The following is a 13,072-nucleotide window of genomic DNA, read 5'->3' on the forward strand; positions in this document are numbered from 1 at the left end:
GAAGATGTATCTTAAGCCAGCATTTCCACAAAGCCCTGGAGAACTCTTCATTGGCATATCAGGGAGGGCACAGAAATACATTTTATATAGTTGCTACTCAGACAACACTGGCAAAAAACCCCACCATATTCTAGTGCTTGGTTTTAAATCAGCCCCATTTTAGACCCCAATGTGATGTTTCAAAGGAAGAAAAAGCCAAATCAAAACAAAATCCCAACCCTACCAGATAATACCCATTAAACAAACCTAAAGTACATCAAATTGACAGAACTATAGAGTGGAACAGAAGCTTTAAAGAAAAAACAGTGGAGATAAATATTCTTAAGTGCGTGCTTGACAACAGCCACGGTTTTATGCTATTAAAAAATACAGTATACACCACGGTGACAAGCAAGGTTATTCCATCCACCCCCATGCTAACTTGCTGCCCCACTAACTTAATTCAAGCACACAACAAAAGGCAACTTGTCTGAAACAAAGCAGGATGGTACTTTGATATTTTGCTGTCACCACCCCTGTCCTACACCTATCCCCTTCAAGAGGCGGTGGCAAACTCTCCACTGTAAGACTGATGTGGCAGACACTACATACAATGTTGGATCAGGAGTAAGTTTTGCTCAGCCCTTGCCAAGGGATCAGAGGAACAATTATCTCACTTTCCTGTAGGACTTCTCACATCCCACTTTCCCCAGTCCCAGGGCAGTACTGCCAAACCACAGCTTGCAAGCCCCTGTGATGACACGTAGCCCCTGGCTGCTTCAGGACCCCTGAACCATGGCTATTCTGGCAGCAACAGGCAGTGAGTAGTCAGTCTGACATTCAGGGTTTTTTTCAGATATGTCACAGAAAGGCCAGTACTAGCTCTGTAACACACACATCTGGCACTTCAGCACCAGAGAAGGCTGCCTAGCCCCCATTCATGACGCACTGAGTCTCCCCCCCGCCTCCAGACAAACCTTAAGAGCCTAAGCATGGCTTCTATTCTACCACAGCAGAGACCACAAGAAGTGACTCAGCAGAGCACGGCTACCACCAGCCTCTCTCACTCCTTCCCTACTTCTTTGAAATCCCAGAGCTTTCCTGAGAGGCTTTCCAAGTCTCTGCTGTTCCCACTGATCTCTGTTGAAAGAAAAAGGTCAATATTAACTGTTTTCCTTCTTTGCTCATCTTGACAGAAACACTCATCTAAGTATATTTCTCTCTCCATCATAAACCACAATTAACACCTACCTCAGTGCCAAAGAAAAAGCCCCACCTGCACCCACGCTCTGGGGAACTTCCCTATAACAGCTTCTACAAAGAGTTCTGTTTTCAATAAGAAATTATGCAGTACACCAAGAATTAAATACATAGTGACAGCACGGAACTAACTGCAGTGCCACACTTGGCCTTTCCAAGTAGCACTAGTTATTCATTTCCATACCTAACTCAACACCAGGCATTTTAAGACTTTGCTCAATGGCCATGGAATTTCCAGCTCACCACAGATCCTGCCTCTTTCACCACAGAAATGTGGCCACAGCTCCCACAGACTACATGAAACTTCAGTTCTATCCGTGCTTTCATCCTACCTTCCATCTTCTTGGGAATGCTCTTCCTTTATTACTGCAAGTATCCAGATCCTTGGGAAACTATTAAACTCTGGAGAAAGAGGAGAAACTAACTGTTTAAAAAGATCAGTTCATAAACCCCCTAATAACCATCACAGAGAGAGGCACTTGTCTCAGCATCTTTGTTGGATACACTAGAGCAGTTTGATTCTCATGTAAATCTCATTTGCAATGCCATCAACTTTCTTCTAATGGGCCATTCATCATTGTAGGGTATGCTTTCAAGGAGCCAGCCCAATTCCTTGAACGGTCTCACAAGCCAGGTAGAAGACGACTTACCCTTCCAAAGCTCGGGAGCTACCTATAAACACATTAGCAAAGGCTGTGCAAAACAAAATAACCTCAGTAAAGCTCAGGAAAAGATCCTAATTCCCACATACATATGCCAGAAAAAGCTTGTGTGTGGGATGTTACTAACCTTTGAATTCAGTCAGACTCTCTAAGAGGGCTCTAACACACAGAGCATGACTATGATGTATTCTCCTTTGAGGCTGGTTCAGTTCATTTAGAAAGTGATTTGAAAGAGCTAATGTGCTATTTATGTACATTATAAAAAATGATCCATATGGAGTTAGACTTCACAAACTGTTCACTCAGGTCCGTTCCACTCCCTCTGAAGACATTTCACAATCCATTCAATACCCAATAGAGGAAGCCAGGATTACTGTTTCAAAAGCAGCTCGGAGGGTAATTTACATGTTTTAAAAGCTGACATCTTCTAGACTCAGAGCCAAATAAATGTTTGGGGCAACACAGAGACTCTCTCACACAAATGTCTACAAAGTGACATCCACCTGCAGCATCCAAAACACTGACATTGAAAATAAAGGTTAGAAGAGAATCTTAGGCACAATCTTCCTTCTTATGAAAGGAGACGAAAGGAACGTAATTTTACTGTGATTCAGAAGGAGGAAAATATCTACGTGCCTGGCTTGTGAAAGACCACTTTAGCAGGGCATGGCTAAGACTGCAAACAGTGTAAAACAATCCCAAGATTATTAAGGCATTTTAAATCCTGCCAGCACATGGGACTGCGCTGAGGGGTTTCTTCCTTGAAAGGAGTTTAACCAACTGAAGCGACAATGACTCTTGCAAAACAACAGCAAATATGTAAGTTGCTGCCACAGTGATTTCATTATCTTTAGACCAGGAAGTTTTAGAGAGTTACGTTGTCATATTACTGCCATATTCTCATGCTCCTCTTCCTGTGCTTCAGTATAAAATACAGAATTAGGGAAACAGTTTTCTTTAACAGAGGTATCTTACCTGGAAGCTTCACGCAAGCTTCATCGTTTGCAATACCAGCTAGAACAGGATTCTAGCCCTTCCCTGCTACAGTTCTTTTTAATGGGAATTCTCACATTTGCAGTACTATCTGGCAAAGCACAAAGCAGGATGAAATTGAGAAGCTGTGAACCACTTGAAGAAGAGGATGCACTGGTTTGTCACCGAGAGACCTCAGATTTGAAATCACTGACCATCAGAATACTTTTGTTTCCCAGGTTCATTCGGTGGCTGTTTGCAGTGAAGTGCTGATCTGGGATGTTCAACTGTAAACAGAACATGTGCGAGTCTGTGAACCACTTGACTGCACCTATTCTAAGAACCAGTTTGCATCTGCCTTGTTTACACAAAATTACAAAAACCCAAAACACCAGCAACACTTTCATTGAACCACTACGCATTAGGAATTTTCTCCTAAGAATTCCTATGCCTGAAGAAAACGTCAGCGCTTGCCTTAATAGTCCATAAAGAAAGACATTAGCAGCGAAACATGTGCCAGCCTTTGACTTTGTCTGCAGGTCTTCCCGGTGCTAAAACAGTTTCACTATGGCTTGTCTCATTAGACAGTGTTTGAGGGAGCCATGGTAGAAGGAAATAGATAGTAATTATACAGCTGAATGGACACAGGAGAAGGAGGCAAAGCCACCCAATTGCCAGGCTTGTTGACAGTCAACACCCCTTTACGCACGGTGGGCAGGCAGCCAGCCCAAGGTACACCACCTTACACAAGCCATCAACCAATTACAAAGAAGATCAATAAATAAATAGCTGTTGGCACATATCCCACACCAAGAGTCTACGAGTTTGGGCTACGCCTCAACCTGAGTATGAAAAGCAAACACGTTTTTGGTCTACCCACCAGGTGGAAACAAAATTTGCTTTCTGTGTCTCGTCCTTTTCTCCTCCCACACAATCAGGTTTTTGAGCATTTAAGAGTCCATAGTTCTTATGCCCTCGAGAGAGGAAAGGCCTTAAATTGCTCAAGAGCAATTCCTTTAGCAAGTGCACAAACTGGCTCTGCAGGGAGTCCAGTTGTGCTTAGTCAAAATGTTGGTGGCTTCTGTATGTGGCCTAAGGGAGATGGAAGATTAAAACTGTGTAGGAAAACTTCCCAAGGCTCTCTTAAGTGGCACAAAGCAGAAAACCGGGGTACAGCATGCTATATTTCAGAGAGACGGGGAGGAACATCCTTTATGATAGTGCTTAGATCACCTCTGCAAGGTGCTTTTGTCTCCCCATTCTGTTCTAAAAGATCCACAATTCAAAGAGTGGCTTCTACTTGTACATTAATACAGTCTCATATGCTAGGAGGTTCTTGAAACAGGATAGTAAGTGGTAACAATGTGCTTAAAGTCATCTTTCACCTATCCTCCTATCCTAATCACACAGTATATATTGTGTGAATATATACAGCAGAACCGAAGGCTGTCCATCTTTGCTCCCTCAGCTAAGGCAGAGCCCCCAATTAATTTCTTCCTTATTTCTCCCAAACTGTCAAGATGTCCTCAAGCAACATGAAAATTACGTATCTGGGACATTTAGAGGAGGGAGGAAAACCACCACAGTCAGTCACACATACACAACAAAAGACAACCCAAGGAATTAAACTCGCTTTTAAAAGACTAAAAATAGATTGGGCAGGGAGGGAAGGGACTATCAATCACATCTTAAGAGTTGCTGAATATTCCAAGAACGGGCTTCTAACAGACTGCTCTCTCAAGACTGCTTGAGTTTTTTATGATTAAAAATGCACAAGGACATGAAAAAAAGAGCTGTACGATACTGAAGAGCAAAACACAAGAGCCAGAAGTGGATGCAGAGTATTAATTAGGCCATTAAGATTCTTAAATGTTTTACTGTCCAATAAAATATGTATTTCATAAAAACTAAGTGCCATGCAGGCAGAATGCACGCATGCATTTTATCGAGCTGTTCTGAAGAAACTGAAGAGGTGAATTAGTAGCAAAAACCATTTGTGGCCAAGAGTGAATAGATACTAGTAAAACTGTGTCTGGACTATGAAAACAAAGAATATACTATTGCATAAGAATTGTCGCTTGCGTTTACCTAAGTGATTTACCTGCTCTATAAGCATCTCATCAATCTGCTTTTATAAGGAGTCTTGCAGTCAACTGATACAGGGCGACTTCTGAATGCTTGAAAACACTATTCAGTGATTAATACTGAATTATTGACTGAAGTGAATGCATTAAGACCACACAATAATATGTACTCACAATTAGTCAATTAACCAAGTCTGGAAGTACCTTAAAAGATATTTTTTCATAGCTGACATTCAGGAGACAGTTCTGCTGCCTGTACTAGACATATGCAGTTGTAAGACAACAAAGCCCTTAACTACACTATAGAATAGACACTGTAGGCTAAGTCTACACACTACAGACTAATACACTAGACTAAAATCTACAGCATATTTTGCTTTCACACTTCTCTTTCTTTGAAGTAGGAATCCTGAAGTGGATTCCTACCCATGAACCCGCAACCTCAGGAAACTCCTAGACGCATGGGGACTAAGGCAAAGACACGTAAAACAAAGCTGCTGTTAGGTATGGCTACATGCGAGAGAAGCTTCTGTGCTTAGGGCTGCTTTTAAGGAAAAGGAGAGGAAAGAATCTGTACTAAAAGCAAATGAGATAATTCCTCTCCCTTTCCATTAATGTTGCCAGCTCAAAAGCACATGACTTTTCTTTTTTTAAACCACATTTCCACTTGGTTTGGGAAGGGAAAGCTGGCTCATCCACATCTAACCAGCAGTAAGGTGAAGTCTGGTCTGCTAAGCATTTTGGGTTACGTTGCCCCATGGCAGAACACCCAGACGCTGCCTGCTCAGACATTAGAGGAAGAAGGACCTCAAAGTAAATCAGCATGTCAGAAGAACTGATATGGACCCGAGTGCCAGTAGTGACCCAGCCTGAATAAGACGAATTCAGCTGGAGCTGTCAACTCTCCAGCAGCGGTTTAACAAGCACCTAACCAGTTTGTGTCACCTCTGCTACCCACAGTATCAGTGTGCAGCCCCCTCAAGCACTCAGCTGAACACACTCACCAATCTCCACTCTCTGCAGTTGCTGCAAACACTTCTGTGGATAGCAGACACTAATTACTACACATGGGCCAGTAGCAGGACTTCATTTGCATGGCATAAGTAGCAAATTCAAGTAGTTTCCTGTTCTTTACCAACATCCTGTTGCTACATCTACTCCTCCAGGAAACTGCAACACCGAGCAAGAGAATTTAGCATCCCACAGAAGAGCTGACGCCAAAGGGCTACGGCAGCACAGTTACTAGGAGCTTGCTTACAAAGAAAACAATCCCATTAATCTGGTTGTCATTTATGCTTTCAGTTAGTCGGTGCAAGGCTGCGTGTCCCATTTTCTGGAAGGGAAATAGAAAAAAGAAAAAAAGGCAAAAAAGCATTATTCTGATTTGTTGCTGGAAGTCAAAACAGACACTGCGCAGTGAGGATGCTCACACAGCTGGCACCAGAATAACCGAGATACGAATTACTACAGATCTCATCATTTTTATTCCTGTTTTCATAAAAGCAAAGACTCGTGCATTCACTCATCCCCTAGATTTATATAAACACACATCAGTACCAACTGAAAGAATCCCCCAGTCAGCTAAGCATACATGTCATGATTGAGAGTTTGTTAACACAAGGAAGTTACAACAGCGCAACTTGAATCTACGTTTAAGCCTTTACAGCTGAGACCCTGCACAAGAATGTACAAGACAAGTGTGGCGTGTTCGGGTTAAATTAATCTTTTCATAACACATCAGCTAAACTGAGCCAAGCTTGATTTAAAGGAATACATAAGAGAGCACACACTGAGCTTTGCATAGCGTTAGTTTATAGTCACAACCTGACCTACAGCACAGCTATTTTTGAATCAACAAATTGAGCTGTATTTTCACATGAGAGAAACTTTCCTTAAACGTTTAATATAACCTGTGACAAATTGAGCTTAGCCAAAACTTATTACTTGACATAAAGTCCATAATTAAACTCTAGTAATTCTTTATCACTATCTCGCTGTGCAACAAAAAAAACCTGTTCTCAAAGAGTCTGAAATCAAATAAGGACATAAGGAAAATATAAGATGAAGCACTGAGACAGCAAATCTTTAAAAGAGTTCCTAAGTGAGAGTAAAACCACCATCCACAAGTTGCAGCAAAGCAAATGATGCACTTCAAAGAACAAAAGAAGAAATAGTTGCAAATGCAGATTATGCAATATTTAAGAAGTAAAATTATCAGAGTCAACATACATATGCAGCGTTTCAGAAACAACTAGTTCTGTAGTCGTGGTTATGTGGTCACAGCACTTCCTTAGTATGTGTATGTACGGCTTGCAGTTCCCTCTGAGATGTAAGGATACCACACTCATACACACCATGATGGCATCACCCTAACCACAACAATGGAGGCCGAGTGGTTAGCAAGCTGATCAAAACACTGCGACATGCTGAGCAGATCTTCATTCTTCTAGATTATATTCTTTATTAGAATTCTAGATTAGATTTTTATTAGTCCCTCAAGTTACTGGCTAACAGACTGCACAATCACCTCCCTTACAGAAGGAAGTGGAAAGACTGTTGGATCTAGCTCTCCATTTTCTGCTTGGTTATGAAATCCTTAACTGCAAAAACACCCCTACTACTCAAATGCTGAAGTGAATTTGTGTACTCACAATGCAGAAAGATTAACACACACACCCCCCCCAATCTGTGGGATCAGTATCTGGATATGTGCTCAGACTATTGGGCTGTTTATTTTTGTCAGGTTTATTAAGTACCTAGGAAAATCCCACTATAAATAAAGCAGCACGCTCTTAATAAAACTTCCCATGCATGGTAAGTTTTCAGTTTATAATGGGGCTTATATGCGTATTTCTTTTATTTTAGCTCCATGTTTTAATCTATTTCATATATCCATTTATTTACTTCTCTTGTATTTTATGCTCAAACTAAAAAGCATCTTCTTTATTTCTTCCCTTTCCTAAATGCTAAAAGAACTACAGGTTAAAAACTTTTACACCTAGAAATCTCATATTGGAAGTATCCATTTACACTGAAAAACACAAACTTCAAGCTCCATTAATATCGCTACTGCAAAAATACAAAAGGGTCACAGAAGCAATAAGCAAATATCCCATGAAATATTCCCAGACAAGCACCATTTTCCAATCTATTGAGTTTCCAGTTCAGAAAGCTCGAGTGCTATTATCAGGTTATGCTCAATCAACATCTGCAGGTTTTAGTGAACAGAACTTTTGTACTTAGGAGCATTGGAAAACCTGACCCACAGCTGCTTAAAATTCGGGTTAGCAAGCTTCGCTTTCAACTGCTTCAGTTCTTTTGGTTCAGGGGGCTGGGTGGGGGATATAAATAAAATAAATGCTTATTTTAGTTACTGGAAGTCTCTAACTTGTTATTGTCACTTTAAAAATACTGAGTCAATTTTGAAGATAACAAAGAGAAAGATAATTAATTCAATATTAACCTGATCCTATAAACACTATACATTTGGGGGAAAAATTACTGTCTTCAGTCTCCAGCTACCCAGTATTCCTGCTCTACCTTACATTTTGGCTTGTAAATCAAATGAATATACTTTAAAATCTAGTGCATAACCTACTGATAATCTAGTTTCTCCTTTTTTTTTCCCCTACAGAAATACCCAGATATTCATCCACAGATTTGCAGCTTCCACTAGCGCAGCTAAAAAAAGTTCCCATCAGTCTTTAATTTGATTGAAAGCACTTATTTTTGATGTAAGTACTTCCATAATTTCACCTTCATTTATATTTGTAATGCTTGCTGCAGTTTGGCACTCATTAAACAGATTATGGGGTTTTCAGCTGTATTCTGGGCCCTGTACTCTTCCACCCATTTTATTCCTAACTGTCATTAACCTCTAGGAAATGCCCTCCTTGTTGGTCATTACCATTTAATTATACTTTACAGTAATGTCATCACATCTGTGAAATATAATCTTCCATAACAACACAGCTGTGCAAAATGATACTCCCACCCAGCAGTGAAATTCTGGTTACAGCAGATTATACATGCACATGATGTCGATGGAGGAAATGATACGGAACTTTTCAAAGGCCCTTGACTTTGAACAGGTCTGTTGTGTTGGGAGGTAGGTGCAGTCTTCAAGAAAGGTATCAGAAACTTTTCCTCACTCCTCCACACAAGTTTCCCATAAATTTTAGGAATAACTACTCCTAAAGTTAGAAGTTTCACACAGAAAAAGTAAAGTGAGAACAAACCTCAGAAGCAGAATCTCTGAGTCCAGGGTCTACTTTTTTAACAAACAGTATGAATGACATCTGAAAGATGCTTTTTGGTTTTTTTCCTGCTTCCATTCATGATCTCATGATGCACAAGCATCTCCTTTGCTTGTAACATAACAGCACAAGTAACTGCACTGGTCATAAAGAAATAGGACTTGGCACATTTCTGCTACCCTTCACAGGTTGGAGGGGACAACTATTCAAACAACTGTTTCTTCAGAGGTGACCAAGACCTCCCATCTAAATCATTCATTGGAATGGCCACTATTTCCTGAAATTTAACATAAACTGTATATTCTGCTGGTACCTGGAGGTGGTGTGGCTGTATTACACAGGGAAGTAGTATTACCATATAATAATGTTCACAAAAAACAGTGGTTTGTACTGTAAACTCTGTGTACTACAGCCTATCTTTGCTCTGTCCTACTTTTGACAGTATCAGTTGGCTAGCAGTAAGCACACAGGCTCCTCTAACAGAAAAGAAAGGGCACCCCAGCCCTTTGTTTTGTTTACTGGGGAGAGATCTGGGGGTGTGTGTATGCATGTGGAGGGGGTGACTGGAAGGGAACTGTCTGACTTGTCAAGAGCAGAGCTCAACAGTGGACAGAACAGTAAAGCCTCAATCAAGACTCCGTATACCAAGCTTCAACAGGATTTTTCCTGGTCTGGGTTACAAATCCTTCACTGGCCAGTAGAAGGAAAGTAGTTGTTTACCTGCTAGAAGCAAGGGGGCAAATTCCTTTAGATTGATGCAAAACATTTTCCTACTCTGGAAGTCAGAAAGGGAGGAGCATCCAGTTTATTTATGTAGCTCAAGCAGTGGCCAAGCAAAGAGGATGCCTTATTGTGCAGAGTTCATAACTGTACATTAAACTCCTCCCTTTAAAGCGATGAAGAAGGAAAACTGCCGTTCCCACTCCAGGAGTCACGAGCAAATGGAAGGGGAGAGAAGTAAGCAACCAAGTTGCTGCTCGAGAGAGTCTTCGAGCACAGTGCTTATGATTAACCAACTGAAGAAACAGAAGGACAGGGAGGAGAAAGCTTGCACAGATAAACCCAAAGCCAGAGGGACTGACAAGAGAAATGCCCTGGGCTTTGGGTGGTCTTGTTTTACAAAGCAAGATTAATTAAACAGCCACTAAAGGACATCTCTTGTAGAAAATGAAACATGCTACAAACCAAAACGCCTCAAAGCGAGCAGCTAGGGAGTTATAACTAAATTACTAAGTACAAAATGAAGCAGCCTGCAGAGGAAATGAGTAATTAAAAAACCCTCCCCTGAGCAACAGGCTGTCCAGAGAGGGATAACTCCAGGACCCTGGTGCTCGAGGTAAACAGTACCAAAGCCAAGAACTGCCAGATGAAAACAGATGTTTTATACAAACAACAAAAACCTAATCTCCTGCCTTTACAGTCCGTTTCCACTCAGAGATGGCATGAGACAGCCTGCCTGGTATGACCTGAAGAGATGCATGCAGGAATGACATCACCCACCACTACCAGGATGCCACCCCTGGGGTGAAGCACTGCAAGTCGTTAGACAGTGCTCAGCAACCATAAACAATGTTTTCAGAGGAAGAAATAGATCAACGTCAACCCCACTCCTCTTCCTGCAAGGGTTTATCTGAACCACAGCACAACCACCTTGTTCCTAGCACAGACACCCTTCTGCAGCCCACTCCCCTTCCTCAATGGAGCAAGGACACTTTGGGTGCCTGCTCTCCAGGAGTTCTGGTGAGCAACATCACCTCTGGCCTGGCCCAACTCCCTCTTTGTTCCTGTTGCCCCAGGGAGTCACCAGGAACAACACTCAACTCATCAACCCTAACATGAGCACTCTGGCAAACTGTTTTCCCAGCTTTTTCCACCAGATCTTTCCCAGGGAAGACAAGCCATGGGAGTAGCAAGCTTTTAGCCCACTGACAAGTCTTTTTCTCTCATTTATCTTCTGGAAACCCCCTCAAGGGCCACCAGTTGACCATGAGTCTGTCAGCAGGCAGGCATGGAGGATGATGACCATGAGGCACAGCCTGCTGAAGGAGTGCCCTGCAGCAAGGGGCCCCAAATGCTTTTTCCCCAGATGCTGTTCCCTCAGAGGGAGCAGCCCCAGCCCTGACAAACATCACCCCCTTTTCAGTCATGGATGACAAGCAACACTGGGAAGGTGAGGACATCCCCTGTTGACGCTGAGGTGGATCCACATGCCAAGGCGGACACCACTCACGGCCATCTCAGGCCCTCCATCAGGTGAGGACCACTGTGCAGAGGATCCCTCACCCTCCATGACGAGCTTCAAGCAAGGAGAGCCTCACCATCCCCTCAGGCTCTCCGTGGTCTGGGGAGGGCCTCAAGACCACCTCCTTCAGAGTCATTCCTTCACCTTTCCTCAGGCCTTCTGTGGTCAGTGGGGGACCCCTCACTGTCCATCAGCAGTGGACCCTCACCATCACCTCCTGGCTAGACCCACGTTCCCTCCCAGGGGCACACACACCTCTCAGGCTAAAGGACCCCTCACCATCCCCTTCATCGGAGGGAGCCCTTCTGCACCCAGCCCCACGTCCCCTCCCGGGGAATGACGGCTCCCTCTCCACCCCCTCAGGCCCTCGGTTCCTCCCCGCAGGCCTCGGGCTCTCGCTCTGAAGCGGGCCCTGCCCTGCCCTGCGGGCCCCCGCCGCCTCACCGCGGTGCCGCCGCCCCTGACCCAGCCCGCGTCAGCGGCACTCACTGCGGCGGGAGCTGCAGGGCCGGGCCGCCGCGGCGCTGGAAGGCACCGTCCACGAAGACGCCGTTCTTGCCGAGGCAGCGCAGGTAGAAGTGCGGCTCCTGGAAGCTGAGCTGCAGGTGCCGCCGGGAGATGAAGCTGGAGTGCCCCATGTTGACGTCCACCGAGCCCTGCGAGGAGTTGCGGCCTATGGTGACGGCCGGCTGCCGCATGAGGAACTCGAACTCGCGGCCCTGCAGCCGCGCCAGCACCGGGCCGGCGCAGGCGGCGGCGGCGGGCGGCCCGGCCGGGGGCGGCGGCCCGGGAGGGGGCGCCGCGGCGGGGCTGCAGGGCGCCGAGCGCAGCGCCAGCAGAGCCCGCGCCCCGCTGCTGTCCTCCCCGACTTCGGCCATGTTCCCAGGCAGGGAGCGAGCCAGCGTGCCGGCCTCCGGGGCGGAGCCGGCGGGGCGGGGAAGCGAAGCGGGGCGGAGCGGGAGAAGAGCCGAGCCCGCTGCCGCCGCCAGCGCCTCCTTCCCTTGAGTCCCCGGCGGCAACGCCAGGCCCGGCCGCCCCGCCGCGGTGTGTGGCGTGGGGCAGGGGCTTGGTAGCGACGGAGCCGGGGCGCCTCCTGCAGGCGCTGGGTCCGCTCCTCGGGCAGGTGCTGTGGGCGGCCCGCAGCCCTGATCCAGGCAGGAAAATCACCTCAGAGCCATCCCAAAACCCGGCCCTGCTTAGGGCTTCCTGCGGGACTGGGGCACATCCACACAGCGCATCTCCTGCCTTGTGGTGCTGAGCTGCTGTACGTGCAGTCCAGCGTAGGATTCGTGTCACGACACCAAAACCCCTGCACGCTGGCAGGTGGGGATTTAATCGTGACACGATTTTAGTAGCCCTGGACTGTTGGCAAAGGGTTGCTGATGGGGAGAGATTCACAGAATCATTAGGGTTGGAAGGGACCTCTGGAGGTTCACCACAGATACACAGGGGTGTACGTTTAAACACTTTTATAGGGTTTATATATATATGTATGCACACCTATATATATGTGCATACTCATACAGTGATTTTATACTCCTATAGCTTTATACAGCTTTATACTCATATAAGCTTTATACTCACATAGTTTAGCTTTATACTGGTAGTTTTTCATTA

The 13,072-nt window shown here is 44.8% G+C and overlaps 1 protein-coding gene across 2 annotated transcripts in view; it reads right to left on the reverse strand.

Moving 5' to 3' along the window:
* The window catches only part of FOXK1 (forkhead box K1), a 48,186-nt gene extending 35,838 nt beyond the window's left edge, over positions 1-12,348 (reverse strand). For both annotated transcript variants that reach the window (XM_057416998.1, XM_057416997.1), the window contains exon 1: positions 11,945-12,348. In XM_057416998.1, the coding sequence (XP_057272981.1) occupies positions 11,945-12,333 (389 nt within the window). In that variant the 5' untranslated portion in view covers positions 12,334-12,348. The remainder of the gene's footprint in view (positions 1-11,944) is intronic.
* Between the last annotated feature and the right edge of the window lie 724 nt (positions 12,349-13,072).

The sequence above is a fragment of the Pezoporus wallicus genome, unplaced genomic scaffold (assembly GCF_028554395.1).
Source record: "Pezoporus wallicus isolate ANWC-B61680 ecotype Strahan unplaced genomic scaffold, APGP_CSIRO_Pwel_v1 scaffold_7392, whole genome shotgun sequence".
In the NCBI taxonomy this organism is placed as follows: domain Eukaryota; kingdom Metazoa; phylum Chordata; class Aves; order Psittaciformes; family Psittacidae; genus Pezoporus; species Pezoporus wallicus.